At 42.4% G+C, this 20,817-nt stretch overlaps 1 protein-coding gene across 1 annotated transcript in view; it reads right to left on the bottom strand.

The window, feature by feature from the left end:
- Window positions 1-20,817, bottom strand: part of kcnh2b (potassium voltage-gated channel, subfamily H (eag-related), member 2b) — a gene marked incomplete at its 5' end in the record, with an annotated part of 298,481 nt that overhangs the window by 234,039 nt on the left and 43,625 nt on the right. Inside the window, one exon of the mRNA XM_080418186.1 lies at window positions 19,508-19,738. Within this exon, the coding sequence (XP_080274312.1) occupies window positions 19,508-19,738 (231 nt within the window). The remainder of the gene's footprint in view (window positions 1-19,507; window positions 19,739-20,817) is intronic.

Here is a 20,817-nt window from a genome sequence, read left to right as displayed (position 1 = left end):
TGTACTTAAAGTACCAAAAGTAAAAGTACTAAAATGTTTGAAAATAGCAGATCTACAAGCTCACAACGCGTCGCGATGCGACGCGTTGTGAGCTTGTAGATCGGCTATTTTCAAATAGCCTAGGTATAAAATAGGGCTAAAGTGGTTAATGTATGTTTTATAATGTCATAATTTATATCTGTAAAGTAACTAGAAACTAAGGTTTTCAAATAATTGTAGTGGAGTAAAAGTAAGATATTTGCCGCTGAGATGTAGTGGACTAGAAGTAAAAGTACTGAAATTTGGAAATACTCCAGTGAAGTAAAAAATACCTCAAAACTGTACTTAAGTACAGTACTTGAGTAAACGTACTTAGTTACTTTACACCACTGCAGACAGACAGACAGACAGACAGACAGACAATAAAGAGAGATTATTCATGACTTATTATTTATTTAGTCATAAACATCTGGATGTATTTGTTTACCTATAGGCCACAAACCATCCTCACCTCATCCAGTCAAGGGATTCCATCACTAGAACTACTGTTCCTTGTGGCGCTCAAAACAAAGATTCAAACTTAGCAGCAAAGCCCTCAGTGTGTTAACTCTTAGGAGTGCAAAAGCGATACTTAACAACCATTTTACGCTCTGAGGACTTGCAGTGTAGGGGCATAATTATGTTTATTATGTATTGTGTAATTATGTGTGGAATAATATACATTGTGGTTTTGCGCCTGTGTCTTTAGATACAGTAGCTGTAACTTCCAATGGAAGTTTGTCAGGGGACACGACCACTCTGCTTTAGTGTTGTTTTTCCTTTTTCTTGAGATCTGAGAAGGAGACAGCCAAGGCACTACTGTTATGTACTAGTATGACTACTTAGGTTTACTAGCATTGGTTTCAATGGCTGTCGTCCAAAAGACAATAAAAATGGGACCCTACGCCACCCTGCTTGGCACTCAGCATCAAGGGTTGGATTGGGGGGTAAGTCCCTGTGACACACTAGCGTCATGTCCAGGGGCTGTACTTGTAAATCATGCCGCCTCACGCTACAGAAACAGCAGATAGGCTCCTGCCCTATGGACCACATGGCTCGGTAACCATGGTTCCCAAATCTACTTACTTGCTTTTTATAAACATACATCTCTTGTATGTTGTCAAAACATACAAGGGATGCATGTAATCGAAAATTAATTTTCACACAGATCAGGAAACCAGTGTTGCCTGCAGCTACACCACATATATCAACAATCTATATATCTATTATGCTTGACATGAACAGACAAAGGGCTAGGGCCAATGTCACTGGGGTTAAACACACACATGTGCACAAGTGGTAGGCATTGATCCACACAGTGATTGCGCATGCAAACACACATACTGCGGACTTGTATGAAGCCACAAATACTCCCTCCCGCACACATGCTAGCTCTCTCACATGCACAGTCACAGTCACACACATACACTTCTACAGTAGAGGCTTAATTAACCTGAGCCACACAGACTCCCAGTTGGTCACTGGTGCCAGTGAACTGAAAGAGAATACAATTGATCTGGAAGAACCAAAACAGCGGAGGGGGGGGGGGGGGGAGCACAGTAGAGCAATTTTGCCTCTCGGAACGGGCCTTCGCACCTCTGTCCACGTTAGGGGCAAATATCAACCAATCAGAACAGGGAGCAGATCTAAGTAACTAATAAAGGACAAGGACTCTCAACCGAATGAAGTGACGCGACTCACAAGTCTGTACGACAAACAATTCAAAAATTATGGCAAAAGATAGGAACCTTCAAATATCGACCATTCAGAAAAGGGGGCGGGCCAACACCAATGAAGAACAAGAACTCTAAACCAAGTCAAATGAGGCCACTCACTGTCTTTTGTGTACGCTGAGCAAATTTGAGGTGGATCTGACCATTCTCCCGTGAAAATGGCATGAAATGCACTAAAACGCTACAATACATTCAAAATGGCTGACTTCCTGTTGGGTTTAGGTCAAGTTGGGACATGATAGAGGTGTGTACCAATGTTTATACATGTAGGTGAAACCGTATTGTGGGGCTTCAACTTCGTCATTTTGTAAGGGGCGCTATTGAGCCTTTAGACCACGCCCCTATTTGAGACCCATGAATGTTTTAAAAAATTGCTTCTTGTGACTTGTGTGCAAAGTTGCACAACTGTGTGTGTGTGTGTGTGTGTGTGTGTGTGTGTGTGTGTGTGTGGGGGGGGGTGTGTGTGTGTGTGTGTGTGTGTGTGTGAGAGTACAGTATACATGCACAAGTGGAGAGGATACACCTCTTCATGTTACACTGGAGGTTTCCACGTGCACACAATAACACTTTCCACTGAGACTTTTCCACAACAGTCGCACATGTATACTGCACACACACACACACACACACACACACACACACACACACACACACGAATGGCAGAGATACAGAGAGGGAAAGATAGATACACAACACGTGCATGCATGTGTGAGTGCATAACACAATCCAGACTTAAATTCTAGATCTGTTCTTCCATAACATACGGTCAATGTAAATCCTTGATTGCAGACCTGCTGCAATGTCTGCAACTGCTTTTAAATTTGTGTTATATCACACGATAGGGGAAAGGTTGTGTGAACCCCACACACACACACACACACACACACACACACACACACACACACACACACACACACACACACACACACACACACACACACACACACACACACACACACACACACACACACACACACACACACACACACACACACACACACGATAAATGCATGAAAAAAAATAATGCATCATGTAGTGACTACATTTTTTTTTTTCATGCATTTATCGTTTTTGATTTACAAGTTAACAGTCTGGACTCAGGTCTTACCGTTTCCACTGGACTAGACTTCGAATGAACAAGGTTGGCTTAGAGATCCATATGGTCATGAGCTGGCTCTTTAGGGACAGGCGTCATGTCCAACACGTTCGAGACTCGTGTCACGAACGGACTCAGGTAGATCGGACATAATATACACTCCATATTTAGGCGTAGATGTTGTGGATCTAGGGGATATGATTGATTCGTCATGGTATCATCAGGATGACCCGAGCGGACATATGGATAACTGCATATAAGAGGGTGCGTTCCAGACTCAGAGACATCTTACCTAGGTTCTAAGAACACTACAGCGGACATTTTGCGGGCGAACGAGCTTCAGTTAACTCTTACCCTGCCAGAGTTTTTTCAGAACAGTCTGTAGCCTCTGCCAGGGTTTTGACCGATTTTGGTACCTTTTCGCATAGCCACAAAATATTTTTCTCAAGTATGATTGATCCCCAGAAAATTTCTAATCACAGATGAGATTCAGGTGTGGTTTCACAAATGTCAACGAGGTCAATTTGACCTTGTTGTCATGTGTTGTTTGATGTTTGAAAATAGCTCAAAACCAGTGGTTTCAAACCAAAAAACATTGTGAATTGTTTGTCCGTTTCAATTTTAACATTGAAGTGGATGGAGCAGCAAATCTTTGGAAATTGTTATCTCCTTATTCGTTTGGAATATCGAAAAGGTGTCAATACTAAATAATTAGAGAATCTTTTTAGAAAAAAAATTTTTTTGATTTTTTTTTTTTTTTTTTTTTTTTTTTCAAGACGTTTTTATACGTCTTTGGCAGGCAACAGCTAATTTCTCAAAGACGTTTATAAACGTCTTTGGCAGTTATAGAGTTAAACTGAGAAATTATTGTTTTTTGGGGGACTACGGATGGAAAGCGCACGCGCACATACACACACACACGCGATATCCATGGAAACAAGTTGATCACTTGTGTGTAAGGTACCTTTTATTATTTATAAAAGGGTTACATGGTGCTGTATAATGGACAATCATTATGTAAAGCATGGAAACTGCACAGAACATATTACCAGACAATGTGCTTGTGAAATGGGTTTTTAGCAGCTTTACAAAAAAAAATCTACTCACTGTGTTCCATTATATCGCCAAGTGTTAACCTTGGTTTTGGAACAGTTACAAGGCCTTGGTCAGAAGACCTGAGCAATCTCCATATCCTAGTGGCACAATAGTTTAGATGTAAACTGGGCCAGGCCGTGTAGTGTTTCGTATTGTGATTTAAATAGATTCTGCAGGCAGTTGGTAACCAGTGTCGTGCAGCAAACACTGGTGGCCTGTGTGACCTGTGTGGTGTCTTATACTGAGACACCACACAGGTCACACATTAAAAGTGCTTAGGAGCCGAGATACAGCCTTTTTCAGTAAGAAGTTAAACAAGAAATGAATGGAGCAGCAAATCTTCAAATCATCATATCTTGGGTTCTGAACATTTTTGATTTTTTTGAAAAAAAAATATGACGTCGGCGACGTCATTGGCACTGAATGAGTTAATACTGGGTTTCACTGGCGAGTCCCCGCACCGCACCACAACGCACCGCGTACAAAGACCAGGGCCAAAGAGGGCCGGAAAGGGTGCCAGTTGTGGCCCAACTCCAGAGTGGTCTGAGGCAGGCCAAACAGGGCCAAACCGGTGATATGTAATGCTGCTTGCTAACGATTGGCCGTGGTCATGATGTTTCGTAAACTGAGGACTTGCTCTCCCCCAGGACTTCAGAACATGTATATAGTTTGCTGTGATTTTTGTTTTTATTTGTATAAATACATATATTTTGCACACAATTTGCTGTGATTTGTTTACATTTGTTGTTTATTAACAGTTTTATTAACAACATCCATTTGGTTCCCTGAGTTTACAGACCTGTAAGGTGGTTCTTACAGATAGCTGGGGTACTCCTGCACAGGTGTTTTGCATTTTATGCAATTTCTCTTGTTTGTTGAATAGGGTTCATGCTTACTCTGTTTACTCTGATCATCTAGCGCTTTTAAGTCACTCTGCATAAAAGCATCTGCTAAATGCTAAAGTCGTGAATTGTTAATGTAATGCACATCGTAAAGTGCTTTGGATAACGGCATTATTTAACTGCACTATTTACAGGAGGCAGACTTCCTAAAAAATTAAAATAAAAAATGCCGTGTAAAACATAAATCATTACGGCATAACTGTTTGAGGAAATGTATAATGAAAAAATAAAGGCCACAAGCTATACTGTGGACTACAAAATGGACAAATTAACAAAAAATCTCAAAATGTAATAGAAGTGTAATAAAAAGTTTAGCCTCAAAGTCACATTGAAAATATAAGGTTGCTGCAACAAAAGTCCAAGCACAGAGCAGTCCTTTGTTGCCATCAACTTCAAGGTTTGTGAATATTTGCTTATTCAAATCAGGCACATGGGGAATATTGATATGCAAAACAGAAGCCGTGGCCAAATATGCATCTGTGGCGAGAATGAATGAGTAAATTGTAAAATGGGTCATTTATATACCGTAGTGCCTTTGTCCAAAGCGTTTTGCAATTTGCATTACATTCACGCATTCATACATACATACACCATGCAAGGCACCAACCTGCTCACCGGGAGCAGTCAGGGGTTCAGTGTCTTGCTCAAGGACACTTCGACACCAACCGAATGAGTGAGTGAGTGAGTGAGCGAGTAAGCGAGTGAGATTGGCAGAGAGAGAGGGAGAACAAAAAATGGAGAAAGAGGAGAGTGCAGTACAAATGTAAAGAGTGGGCAAGATAGATCAATGCTAATTGAATCTAATCAAATATTCCTATTCAGTGGAGGACATTAGGCACATTTACAATGAGCATACACGCACGCACGCACGCACGTGTAACGCCTGTGTTTCGAACCCGGGTCTTCCGCGTGGAGAGCCAACATCTTAAAGGAGTAGTTCACTCAAAAAAAATGACTTATTTTCTATCAATTACACACCCCATGAAGCATTGAATTCACTGAGATGTTTTTGTTACATTCCTGAGTCAATAATTTGATGATAATAATAAAGATGCTAATGTATGCGGTAGGAGACACAAAGGAGACTCTTTGTCTCCTACCGGAGAGACCGCTGGTTATCAAATTATTGGCTTAGGAATACGATAAAAACAAAATAATCTCCATGAATTCAATGCTTCATGGGGTGTGTAACTGATAGAAAATAAGTCATTTTTTCGGTGAACTACTCCTTTAACCATTAGCCTAAAGGGGAATTCCCCCTACTATGCCAGGGGGGCTCTGAGCCACTCTGCTCCACACACACACACACACACACACACACACACACACACACACACACACACACACACACACACACACACACACACACACACACACACACACACACACACACACACACACACACACACACACACACACACACACACACACACACACACACACACACACACACACACACACACACACACACACACACGTTTCCGCCAGGAAAGCTCCTAATTAAGAGCAGAGCTTCCACTGCCTTCATTCACAAACATCAGCTCCAGTAATCTTGGGTAGTTAGAGGAGAAATTCAATCACAAAAAAAACCAGTTCAAATTTATCATTTTGAGCTAAGTTCACAGCCCCGAACAATTTACTTCTTCACATTATTATTTTATTTTTTTATATGAGCTGCTCTGCATTATTATTTTTCCAATACAATCTCATCCTATCCATCCACCCCCAACTCCAATCATTACCTCTGCCCACTTCCCAAACTAAATGCTACTGTGCTACTACGGAATCACAGACAGAGATTACTTTTAAAAGGCAAGAAAAACCAACAAAGTAATAATATGCAGAAAGTGAAAAATAAAAGTGCAGTCAATTATAGATGCAATGGACTACAATTGTATTTAGCCTGAACCAAATTGCGCAGCAGTTCAAAAACATTAAATACAGTAATACAGCATGCTTCCAAGTGAGCTGGTACAGGCTCTGCCACTGGCTTCATTATAGTTGCAAGCTGAAAGAGAACGAACGGCATAGCAGACTATAATGGCGAGTTCTGTAGAGCAGCTATAATGGGGAAAAATACCAGACACTGCATCTAATAAACTCAATATTGTGAACTGCACTTACTTAAACACCGTCCAGTGTGTGTGTGCAGTGCCTGAATGAATACGTATTTTGAAATGTGAGATGATTTGCATCACAGTTTCTGCCAACACATTCTCACACCAGTTGCGCCAATGAGTTATAACTTACAAGTTGGGACAGGATTTCACAATGGGGCATTTTCTTCTTGTCATTTTATCCCTGTTTTGTAGCAGTCTTTAAGCTCAGAAGCAGTAATGTTGGAGGCATACTTCTGACAACAATTTAGTAAAACAAAGTAATCCATTATTAAAGCTGGACAAAGATGGAAAATTTATTCCAATTTCTTCCTGAACATAAACATCAGAGATGGCATTTCTGGAGTCATCGTTTTCAAACTCGCAGCTTTTTCCCCATACCTGTGCGAGAGGTCTGGCTGCACGACTAACAGCAAGCCAACCGTGTTAGAGCTGATTTGCATTATGTTTATCTTGAGGAAGGTATAAATGAATTAAATGATACATTGCTTACTCAAAATTAAATCCTTCACACAAAATCCAATGAGACCTGTCTGTCTTAGGCAGCCCCGGGTTGGATTTATACTGAATTAATGCTTTAGGCTATGGCTCAAAAGCAGTGTGTTAACAATGTGTCAATGGAAAAGACTTGCATTTGTGCCATTTCTGGAGACAGACACTGTCTTCAGTGTGTGCCATCTCTCCATGAATTAAACGCCATCTGGTTGCGTTTGTAGTGAAGAATTACAGAGATGAGTTTATATCACACACAATGTCAAATGTTTGCACAGGTGTCTCCTGTGGTGTGTTTAGCTGGTTAGACAATCTTGGATATAATATAATAATAATAATATAATAATGGAAGTGCGAGAAATGCCGGAAAAAAACTTCAGCGAGGGAATGCGCTTGTTCATTTCTACAGCATAAGGCCTACGTAATGTTGAAAGTTCATTTCCACAAGAAGTATGCTGCTGCCTTTACTCTATAATAGGCTGAGACCTAAACGTGTTTGAGCAATTGCGTATGTGTCGCGTAGCGTGTGTGTGTGTGTGTGTGTGTGTGTGTGTGTGTGTGTGTGTGTGTGTGTGTGTGTGTGTGTGTGTGTGTGTGTGTGTGTGTGCGCACTACACATGTGGAGCAGCCTGCTACAGTACATTGGCTGACTAATGAGGCGGGCACACGATGCAATACTGTCACACTGACGTATCATGATTCATTGTTTGGGATGAAAAACAAAAAACAAGTAGAACACACACACACACACACACACATCCACAAAGACTGAAGCCTAAATGAAATACATGAGCACAACATCTGCACACAGTTATACTAGCTCATTAAGACCTGAAGCCGATTCTACAAATGTCTTCTAAATCCCGATGATTTGTCAAACAAGTCTACGAAGCTATCTAAATCTATGAAAACGTTCGAACAATGTTATACAATATGTAGTGGGGGGTCCCTGCTTCATCTCTCTCTCAGATAGGGGGTCCCTCGGCCTGAAAAACATTTAAAGATTACTCCAATAGGGTATAAGCTGGTTAAATGCAGAGGTGCATTACATTCCAACACAGAAATGATTTGACTATCATCAGTGTATGTTAGATTCATGTGTATTTTTCAGACATCTAACCACTTATTAAACCGTCAATACTTAGTAAAATACAGTTCACAACACGGCGTTGTGAACTGTAGATCTATTTTTGGCTAAAGTTCTCCTCAGAATAGGGATGCTATAGGGTTCAAGTGGTTAATGTAAAACAAATATCCTATCACACCAAGATTTGGAGGACCCCCTGTAGTAACTCTGAGGACCCCCTAGGGGTCCCGGACCCCCTGTTGAAGACCCCTGCCCTATTGTATAGGCTACTCCGTCGCATCATGGCAGTGTCACACGAAAATAGCGAAAACAGCACATCTACAAGCTCACAATGCGTCCTGATGTGAGCTTGTAGATCTGCTATTTTTTATGTTTGCCTATAATGACAAGCCCAAAGTTTTGGTGACTGACACTGATGAGTAACTAAGTATTAAATCAGGAAACACTGTAGATGTGACTCTACATCAAAATCTTTGGCCTAAGTCAGTGGTTCTCAAACTTGTTCATGTCAAGGACCCCCAGATTGACACTTATTAGCCTGCAGACCCCCATTTTAAAAGATATGCCAGGGACTCCCATAAGAGAAGATTTTTACGACTCTATAGCAGTGATTCTCAACCATTTTAATTTCAAGGACCCCCTGTTTGACATCCATTAGGCTACGGACCCTCATTTCATGGCATTTCTATCTCTGGGACCCCAATTTACATTGTAAAATCAATGTTAATTTAACTCTGAGAGTGTATGGTTCCATTTGTACACTCTCTGAGTTACAGACCCATAAGGGTCTGTTTGGTTCCTAATCTATCATTTAGCTGGGGACCCCCTGGAACTCCCTCAAGGACCCCTGGGGGTCCCCGGACCCCACTTTGAGAACCAATGGCCTAAGTGACATCCCCCCAAACACAGAAGAAGACACCCGTCTTCTCAGCACTGATTTGAGGCAGGTTCAAATCAGTTTAGCTTTTCAGTATATCATCTGAAAAGCGAGCCACTAACTTGGTTATTGTGTGGGCTGTAACAGAAGGCATTGGTTGTGTTCATCATCAGTACTGTACGTGTGTGTGTGTGTGTGTGTGTGTGTGTGTGTGTGTGTGTGTGTGTGTGTGTGTGTGTGTGTGTGTGTGTGTGTGTGTGTGTGTGTGTGTGTGTGTGTGCGTGCGTGCGTGCGTGCGTGCGTGTGTGCGTGTGTGCGTGCGCGTGCGCGCATGCTGTATTCTGTGCTGTGAGTCAGAGGCGGAGCTCAGCCACAGCGGTGGCTAATACGGAACAGAGCGGCCGGCCCCTGAGAGGCCGTGGGTCTCTAAGTGCTCTGCTTAGCTACCGCTGCTAGGCAATCTTTGCTAAAGAGGCCTCGGCGGTATAAAATGGCCTGCTCCTTTGATCCTCCCCATTATCACAAGATGTTGCCATTAAGACACTCCATTGCCTGACAGCTGTTGATACTCCAAAACCCACACACACTCGTCTCACACACTCTCATACACACACACACACGCACACATGCATTCTCTCCAAGCGTGGGCTTTTGTCAGCTTCAACATTTAATATTACGCTTAAATTTGCGTCCAGGTGGTGCAGGGGTAAAGTATCTGCCCACCACTGGGGTTAAAATCCTCCACCGTGTGGCAGGGGAGAGTGTTCTCTCCTTTGCTGCACAATAGCAACTCCTACATGTTGCTCGGGGATGCCTGTTCAGCAGGGAGTGAAACTGCAAGGGATAGCGTGTTCCTCCAATTACGTTACACACATCCTCCTGGGACCTGGGTTAACCTCCTCCACAGGTGAAAAGACGGAGCTGGCCACTACAGGATGTGTATCGGAGGACACGTTGTTGTCTACACCCTCTCCAAGACTAACTGTAGCAGTGACAAGGACGTGTCTGGGGTGCGTGTGGTGTGCCCAAAATCTCTTCTGCCCAGTTCTCCTCAGTGGCTGGAGCAATTGATCTGCATTTGCACACACCCGTTTTTCGCTCTCCCCAAATGTCAGCTGTTTATTAGCGTTTTTTGTGTTTGCTGGCTCCCGGGTTGCCAAATCATGTGCGAGAAACAAGCGCCGGTGTTGCCACTTCCGTGAAACAAGCGGACCATCCATGAAACAAGCGGACCATGACGCACTTTGGGTGCTCATATCCCCCCCGACGGGTATGGTCTAGTGTCTATAATAGACATGGGGCAAACTAAATTGGGGAGGGGAAAAAAGGAATAAAAAAAAGACACGTAGACATTGTACTACAACAAGTCAGTTGTTTTGTGGTAGTACAATTGTGTAATTGTATAGCCTATTGCCTAATGTATTGTCGGACCTATTGTGGGAACCCTGTAAGTTAATGACATGGACATGTGTCTTTATATAGACAATTCCACCAACAGGACGGTAGTCTGTCATAACAACAGGTGTGTCGTTTACCAATCTCCTACTGGACTCCTGTTATACTTTTTCCCTCTCCCACATCAATATTTTACCAAGATCACGTCGACAGGAATAAGTGAGCATTACTATAAACAGAGCATTGAGCTAGTCTATTCAACAAGGGGCAGGTTTTGTCTGCATACATAGCCCTCCATGACAGATGGCTAGCATACATAGGAAACTAGAAGAGGTCCTCATAGAGCACCTGGCTCACTGACAGGCGTGGCATCACATTGATGTGCAGACAGGAGGAACGTGCTGTCACCGGCAGCACTGTTGTGGTCTTTGATCTGGGAAATCTGCTCCAAAGACTTGTTGTCCATCTGTCCATTCACTAGGGATGAGTCCATTTCCATATTTGAGTGGCCGCATTAATTAATTAGTACCGTTAAAAAAAGATCAAAAGAATAGGGTCCGAAATGAACACACAAGCCAAATGCAGTGGTGGGAAAAGTACTCACATTTGTTACTCAAGTAAAAGTATCAATACTGCAATGTAGAAATACTCTGTTACAAGTAAAAGTCCGGACTTGAGTAAAAGTACAAAAGTATTGGTTTCAAAATGTACCTAAAGTACAAAAAGTAGAAAGTACTCATTATGCAGCTATGTCCCATTTCACAAGTTTTCAAATGTATAAAAGGTAGACTAATCTTTTGAAAATAGCCGATCTACAAGCTCACAATGCGTCGCATCGCGACGCATTGTGAGCTTGTAGATGTGCTGTTTTCATTATTTTCGTGTGACACTGCCATGATGCGACGGAGTAGCCTATACAATAGGGCAGATCGGCTATTTTCAAATGGCCGAAATATATATATATATATAGGGCTGAAGTGGTTAATGTATGTTTTGCTATAATAACCAAAATCTACAAAGTAACTAGTAACTAAAGTTTTACTCACACAAACTGTGAAACTACTCTTCGTAATGAAGATTTATGGAATATTTCATCCACAACACATTCAAATTTATATTTGTTTTTCCACAAGGACGCAAGTCTGTCATTTGCATTCTTGGTATTGAGAAACGGGCGTGTCATTTCTGCTTTGGAGCTTGGCTCTGCTAGTCATGCCGTGACACACACTACTGCCACCTCTGGTATGGAGGACCGGAGGTGAACAGCTGCAAAATGCCACATTTTGCACATCATAGAGTCGTTCCTCTTTGGTCATTGGACTGAACTATGTGAGGGGAGGCGGAACCGGAAGCATTGGAACTCATCTTTTTAGAGAACAGTAACAAAATGACTCGAGTCACCAAAACTAGTGATAATTCCCACCACTAGTGACACTAGTGGTGTGATTGCGTTGCGTTGCGTCTCACACTAGACTAGTGTGAGATCACGCAATCTCGGTGTGTCAGGCCCTTCAAAAGTACTGTAGCTAATAAGAGAGAGAGAGCGTCAGAGGAGGAGTGAGCATCGACCCAATCAACTAAAAGCAGAATGTAGGTTTCCCTCGTTCACACACTGCCTCCCCTCCTCCTTCCTTCCTTTTCCCTCTGTTCCCTCGCTCCGGCAGAACTGGGACACCTTAGCTTTCTTCACACCCACCCCCGTCCCCCCCTCCGTCGCTTTCCAGAACTGTGCACTGTCACAGATCCTTGCTGTTAACACCCTACTGATGTACTGGCCCTCCCTTTACTGTAACACAGCCCCTGGAACTGGGCTGTGTTGCATGTGTGTGTCTGTGCGTGCTTGCGTGCGTGCTCGGGCTGGCACACGTGCGTGCTTTGTATCACAGTTTACCTGTAGAGCGTGATTGATTAAGTGGCCGAGCGATCGAAACTTGGGACAATTGAGCGTGAGAGAGGGGGAGAAGATCCATCATGGTGAAGGCTCATGCCTGGGTTTGGCATTAGATAAATGGGGTTGGATGACGAGGGTTTGCGTGTTTCGGGCTATAGTGTGTGTTTGGTGTGTGTGTGTGTGTGTGTGTGTGTGTGTGTGTGTGTGTGTGTGTGTGTGTGTGTGTGTGTGTGTGTGTGTGTGTGTGTGTGTGTGTGCGTGTCTGGGTACGCACTTGTATGTGCGGATGGGTCCTTTCTCCCATGATTGTGCGCTATAAGCCATTAAGACCTGAAGCCGATTAAAAAAAATGTTTCTATGTCAGTGGTCAATCTTGGTCAATCTTTTTCATGTCAAGGACCCCCAAAATGATATGTATTTGGCCACGGACCCCACCATCTCAAAATATGTTGTTCCAGGGACCCCCAGAAGCAAAAATTTGAGTTAAAAAAAAATCGCTTTAAAAATATATATATTCAAAGATTTGTACAAATGTTCACTATTTAAAAAAAAATGCAGATCTGCAAGCTCATAGCGCGGCACCGAGACCGAGAGTGCCGCGCTATGAGCTTGTAGATCTGCTATTTTTAAACAGACAAAGTATAACATAATGGTTCAAGTGGTTACACAGATACGTTCCCGGTTTGAATGGGTTAAGCCGTAAGCTGCAGAGTTACACACACAAGCACACACACACACACACACACACACACACACACACACACACACACACACACACACACACACACACACACACACACACACACACACACACACACACACACACACACACACACACACACACACACACACACACACACACACACACACACACCTGTACATCGTTTGGGCTGCTTTTCAACAACAACAACAAAGAAAGAGTTTCCTTTCCTTCGCCCTCCTTTCCTTTGGTCAGACGCAGGGAGGGAAGGGAACGAGGCGAGGAGAGGAGAGGAGAGGAGAGGAGAGGAGAGGAGAGGAGAGGAGAGGAGGTGAGGTGGTGTAGCGTTTCCTCTGCATTATGGATGCGGTGTGTCCGCGGTGTTCAATCGCAGCTCTCTGATGGTTACAAGGTGGCCTGCTGGGGTTACCTTAGACTGTCTGTGTGTGTGTACGTGTGCGTGTGCGTGTGCGTGTGTGTGTGTGTGTGTGTGTGTGTGTGTGTGTGTGCGTGCGGCTGAGAAAGCGAGGGGCATCAGAAAGAGGCTTGGTTCTTACTTATCTAGGATGTGTGTGACCCAGGGTTTAAAATGAACCCCATGGGACATTTTTTCAGCCTGTTACCTGGCAGAATCTTAAAATACACCCTTCAAGGATTAAGAAAAAATCCACCCTATGCACGTGGACCCCCCTTTCCATCCAGACTAATGGCCGAACACATAATATGTGTTTAATATTATAAATGTAGGGGTCCTTGACATGGAAAGGTTTGAGAGCCACTGGACAACATCCGGATAAACATACCTCCTTACAATGAGAGTAGCACTGACCACGTGGGTGCGTGCAGTGCATGGCATGCTCTGTGTCACGTCAGCTAAGACAAAGCCGCCAGGACAGCGGCCGGATTATTGCAGCTGCCGTGTCCTGGTGGACAAATATGGTATTGCAAGACTTGCGCATTTATAATGATATCGTCTGAAACGCTAGTGCGCCTGCTCTATTGGCTCCAACGTTAATACCGGAGGAAGAGCGTACTTTTGGGGGTTTCATGCGCTGGGTGAGCAACTTCGTTAAAATGAATGTGGTGGGGGCAGAACATCCGTTCTCTAGGTCTTAAGGGTCTTATAGACCCTTACATTGCCATAGTACAGTCATTTTTATGGGTCACAAGTAAATATCCCCATTTAACCTTTACAATAAAATAAAATTCAACATTCAAAAATTCATACAAAAACGATAATACTAATAATTCCATCCTATATTTAAATTGCCTAGAGGGTGGGTGGATGGTGGAAGACCTTTATATATGTTCTAGAAATCCCTTTTAGCGCCTCCTTATTCAGCAACACCCTCTTCACTTACGGCTGACTGCATTCACACACTTGGGAGCTGCCTCATGCAACCTGTCTTTTACTGCTGACCACTGATCCACTTCAGTCAACCTATTGGGCGTTAAGAGCCTTTCCTCTATGGCCAGCTCACTGATAGTAGTAGTGGAGGGAAACAAGTCGCAGTCAGGATTTCCATTAAAACGTTCTCAAATATGAAGCACATTTTCAGAAAGTCGGAAAATGCACCTTAATAATAATATTAGGTGATTTTTAGGAGATGGTTCATGAAATAAACAGTAGGTGGCAGTCAGGTGAATATTATTGGAAAGTACTTTTTGACACTCTTTTATCCACAAATGTGTTACACGGACTGCTAGTCCACTGGTTGTGCAGAGGCTGTGAAACGTTTCTTTCAATCAGGCAGTCTGGGAAGCACTATTCATGAAAGTTACACGCATGATTGGAATTGAGTCGGTAGGCCTACTCACCATATGCAGAGCTTTTTAGGAAGGACATGAATGCTAGTAAATGTTTTTTTTTAAAGCTAAAAAACACACTGCTAAAATGTACTGTAATATTAACAAACAAGCAAAAATGAACGGTAATATCATTAACAATATATGACCAAAACTGTAAAAAGTAACTATTGGATGAAAACGCACTGTGCAGTGATGCACTAAGGTTGGAGGTAACGTTACTGTAGAGTTGACAGGAAGTAAACAGATGCAGTCCATAAAATGTATACTGTATGCATGACAATATTGTGCCAGCAGAGAACGCTGTTATTTGCTATGGGGGAAGCTTTGGGGGAATTTCATTTTCCCCAAAGCCATTTCCAATTTCAGTTAAGTTCATTTACCATTCTTATTATTTCCTTTGTCCTGCATAATGCAAGGCTTTTTGTTCAGAGTGTATATGTTTGTACACTATTGTTCATTATTGATTGTGTTTCTTTTGTGCGTGTCGTTTTTACCCTGCAGTAGTACTTGTAACTTTATCTTAACCGCTGTGCTACCTCCGGCAATTGGATTTCCCTCTCTGGATCAATGAAGGTCTTATACATCTCTTATCTCGTGTCTCTCATCATTTATTTTGTTGTATGTGTTTTTGGTTTGAAACCATAATCGATAGGGGCAAAGTCACGGAGTTCTCCTCTCCCCTTCGGCGCTCCAAGTGTGTGAGCTGGTTTGAAACACATTTATGTGAGAGTTTGCGAATAAGAGTGTTCCTATAAAAAGCTGTTGTCATGACTACTTCTGGGATTGTGCATTGCTACCAAACGTTGTTTTAGGGCCTATAAACTCATTGAACCGACAGTGAGGGAGGAATATAATTACACTATGTCCTAATAGAGCGATACCAGGATATTGATATTGTATGTACACACCCACCTAATTTTGTGATGTTGTGTGCACTGTGTTTATTGTGGACACCTACCAGATTAATTACCTTAGTCTTCCTGATAAGGTGATTAATAAACTCACAGTTGGTCTACCTCTATAACTACTGCTGGGTCCAACAGAGGCATCAAGCATCAAGTTAAACCTGCAGTTTCAAAAATTCAAACGCCACACACATACACAATATACCGTAATTGTGAATTAATTGTGGCTTTCCCGGCATGAGAGTGTCTCCCGGGAGCGCCGTTTGAAGATAGAATAAAGCTGTTTTTGCGGTGGTGAGCCAACCCGGAGGGTAAGTGAATCACTCTCGTGTCCTGCTGCTTGTTTTGGGATGTGTGATGAGATTTGAAATCAGTTCCAACTAAGCATTTGATATTAGTACTAATTTGTCTTTCCAAAACGACACTTTAACTTTACTTACTACAGCCTTAAATAAAACGGATAATCCAGCAGTGACTGATATATACAGTATGTATGCTTGTACAGTAGATATCTATATATCTACTGTATATCTATATATCTATATACACATACACACAGTATATTATATCTCTGCTGTCCGGCAGGAACTAGCTAAATCCAAAATGTTAGGAGGTTTTGTTCATCATTGATAAGAACAGCTGAATGGACCTCCAAGCTCACAATGTGGTTGGAGGTCAAAAGGTGGTGGAGCCTGGAGTCTTCGCTGGTTTAGCAGAAAGTTTGAGGATCCAATGGAGTTAGCTGGTTTTGTCAGATGCACTTTTTAAAACTTTTCATTGGTTCAATATTTGTTTTACCAACACACAGACGTAAAGGGTGTTCAACGGCCCTGATTTATGGAAAAAAATGAAAATGCGTCAACATGGAGTTAGCTGGTTCCTGCCGGACAGCAACGTTTAGATATGGAAAATGAAGCAATTACCTTGCACAACCCCCTCTCTGGTATTTATCACGACAAGGAGACGAAACGGCCAACCAAATAATCAAAGCCACGGTAAGAAATAAATCACCACTAAAAATGTTTTCTGTGTGCATGCAGTGTGTGTGTGCGTGCATGCGTGCACGCACCCATGCATGTTTTTCTTTGTTGTTAAATATTACTGGGACCACTACAGGTAGTTGTAAATAAAAATGTCATATCCAGGAATTCACATAAAAAACTATCACTTTCTATCCCTTGAACAAATTGCCCACAAATACGCCCCAACCAAATACTGGGGCTATACGGAAAATACTTTCACCCACTATTTTACACCTGCAAACTTGTGATGTCATAATGAAATAGTTGAGTTGACAATTAAAATAGCAGTAGCTTGTATTAACAAGGAACAATTTACACCAGCGAGCTAGGTAGCATCTGGTTAGAATGGCTTGTAGGACAGATAACAGATATTTAATTCTGAAGGCAGCGTTTTTACAAGGTACATGTGTCCAGAGGATATCCTAAAGTGGTGTGCACTGTGCACGTGTAGTATAAACAGTGGAAAGTGATGTGTGTGTGTGTGTGTGTGTGTGTGTGTGTGTGTGTGTGTGTGTGTGTGTGGTTCACACAGCGAAGAGCTGGCGTCAGATCAGTCTCTCTCCTTCCATTTCTCTCTCTAAAATTGTGTGTCCCTCTTTCCTACCCCCAAATTATTCTCTCCCTCCCTTGTTTGTTATGCCTCCTGGAGGGTTTCTCACTTTTCCTGAGCTCTGCTACTTCCGTCTCCTCCTCTGACAGCCTGACTGACTGAGTGAGTGAAATCACGCTTGTGTGTGTGTGTGTCTCTAATGGTGTGTAGGGGGTCCATTACTATAACATGACTGTACTCTATTGCCACGGAGAGCTTTTTCGTCACACATGACAGCTTCCAATTTCCACGGTAGCATTCCATTACCTGTGTGTGTGTGAGTGTGAGTGTGTGTGTGTGTGTGTGTGTGTGTGTGTGTGTGTGCATCACAAAAAGCTTTTGTTTTCCAATGAACCCCACAGTTAATATATAGCGATACCAACAGCTGCATCATTTCCACAGTTATGTCATTTCACCAGCAGCATAAGTTATCATATGAATTCTGTCTTACTTACAGTTACAAGTTTAAATTTAATTTACATAATAACTAATTGTTTTGAGGCCAGAAGCTAGCTGCCTTTAGCAACTAATTAGCTAAATGTGACCATGCAAGGAAGATGCATCTAGATGAGTTATATCTACATAGGTAATTAGCCAACACGCGCACGCAGAAGCACTCACAGTAAGTGCGCCAGAGTAACTTTAATGTTACTGATGTTTAACGTCATCATCTTTGCAACAAAACAAACTGGTAGTGATGAAAACCAAATTTAATAGAGGCCAAGTGGGCATAATAGCCCAGAGCAGCCTCTATCAAGTCTCTTTCACACACATACATGTACGGTACACACACTGAAACACAAATACATACAGAGATCTTCTCATATCGTCGCTGTTAGGTGGAAACCTTGTATGTCTTAAGTCGTTACTTTTCAGGAAATGTGAAAAATACCCTGTGTTCAAATTAATCCAATGTTTAATTACTTGTTAATACTTTCCATTGGTTATACATTTACAAAACCCACAGGCAGAACACCACTTTCAACCCGACGTCTCCATTTTGGGTTGCTATGTTATTATAGGCAAAACGTTTTCAAATGTGACGCATTGTTGTGAGCTTGTAGAGCTGCAATTCTCACTAGTTTTGCGTGACACTGTCATATGATAAAGTGTAAAATAGGGCATTCATCTCTGAAAATAAATTAAAAGATGAAATATGGAGATACAAGGTTTCTGCCCGACAGGGGCGATATATTCTGGGTTATGTTTACAGGTGCCAAAACAATCCATAAAACACATGGAAACCCCTCAGACACAAACATACACACACTGCCAGTGAAGGCCAAATATAAAACACACGGCACTTCAACTCAACACCCCCTCACAAACACACACACACACACACACACACACACACACACACCGTTCTCAGAGCGCAGGATCAGAAGACACTCCCAGCACACACACACACACACACACACACACACACGTACGCTCTGTCCTTTGACCACATGATAAGATGATACTCCAAACACACACACACACACACACACACGTAGCCCACCATCCTGACAGTAAAGGTCAACCTCTGTTACTTTTCTCATATTACAACAAAAACAAGGTTCTTCTTCACAACTCTATCCTCAAACTTCACACAGACATGCGCAAACACGCACACACACACACACACACACACACACACACACACACACACACACACACACACACACACACACACACACACACACACACACACACACACACACACACACACACACACACACACACACACACACACACACACACACAGACAGACAGACAGAGTGTGTTTGTTCCTACCGTCCTTGCGATACAGGCCGATCTCCACCTTCCTCTCCTCTGCGCCCAGCAAAGCCTGGGCCATCTGGGCGATGGCCAGGCGCTTAGTGTGGGGCCCGTACAGGAAGTTGCAACTGCACGGCTTCTGCATGATCTCGGCACGCGAGTAGCCGCACATGTGGCAGAAGCCATCGTTGCAGAAGATGATGGCGCAGTTCTCCACTCGCGCGTTGGCGATGATGAACTTGCGACCTGCAGAGAAGAATGAGGGGGTGGGGGGGGGGGTGGGTTGTGTGGGTTAGTCAGGATGTTTGGCTAGCTTTTAGTTCACCAGGTTAGTCTCAGTGTGGTATTAGACGTCTCTTGTTCCAAAGGAGAGCTGGCTAAGACAGCGCTGCACTTTTAATCACAATCTGAATAACAATATGATGATGACCATCATGCAGTGGTGGAAAAAGTGCTCACATTTCTTACTTAAGTAAAAGTATCAATACTGCAATGTAGAAATACTCTGTATTTCTTAAGTACTCTTAAGTAAAAGTATCAATACTGCAATGTAGAAATACTCCGTTACAAGTAAAAGTCCGGAATTAAAACATTTCCGTGAGTAAAAGTACAAAAGTATCGGCATCAAAATGTACTTAAAGTACCAAAAGTAAAAGTACTCAGTACCAAAAGTAAAAGTACTCATTATCGAGAATTTCCCATTTCACAAGTTTTCAAACATATAAAATGTTTTAAAAAATAAATCTTTGGAAAATAGCAGATCTACAAGCTCACAACACGTTGCGACGCGTTGTGAGCTTGTAGATTGGCTATTTTCAAAAGGCCAAAAAAAAAGTTTAAATAGGGCTGAAGTGGTTAATGTATGTTTTGTAATAATAATCCAAATCTACAAAGTAACTAGTAACTAAGGTTTTCAAATAATTGTAGTGGAGTGAAAGTACAATATTTGTTTCTGAGATGTAGAAGTAAAAGTATAGAAAATTATCTAAAAACCATACAAACACCCTCTCCAATGTCTCCAGAAACAAGAAGAGTACCTAATGCTGCTCTTCTTAGGCATGGTTTAAGTCATTATAATTGAATTTTTTTGAGTCCTTCAACCTCATCATGAAAATGTTCAGATCAGATTCCTGAGAACAGCTGCATCTAGAGTGGGATCACCACTGTTTACAAACAATTGGCTGGCTCTTGTCCACCTCGGGAGCCTCAGCAGGATTAAACAGTAAGAGAATGAAAGAAAGACAGAGAGAACCAGAATGTGCTCAGCAGAGCACACACACCTCCGCCAAGGTGGCAGCTCGTCTATGAGGTGTTGTGATTCCGGC

This window comes from Gymnoscopelus braueri, assembly GCF_963280865.1.
Source record: "Gymnoscopelus braueri genome assembly, chromosome: 21".
In the NCBI taxonomy this organism is placed as follows: domain Eukaryota; kingdom Metazoa; phylum Chordata; class Actinopteri; order Myctophiformes; family Myctophidae; genus Gymnoscopelus; species Gymnoscopelus braueri.
Note: the sequence above shows the minus strand (reverse complement) of the source record. Positions and strands in the feature narration are given on the sequence as shown.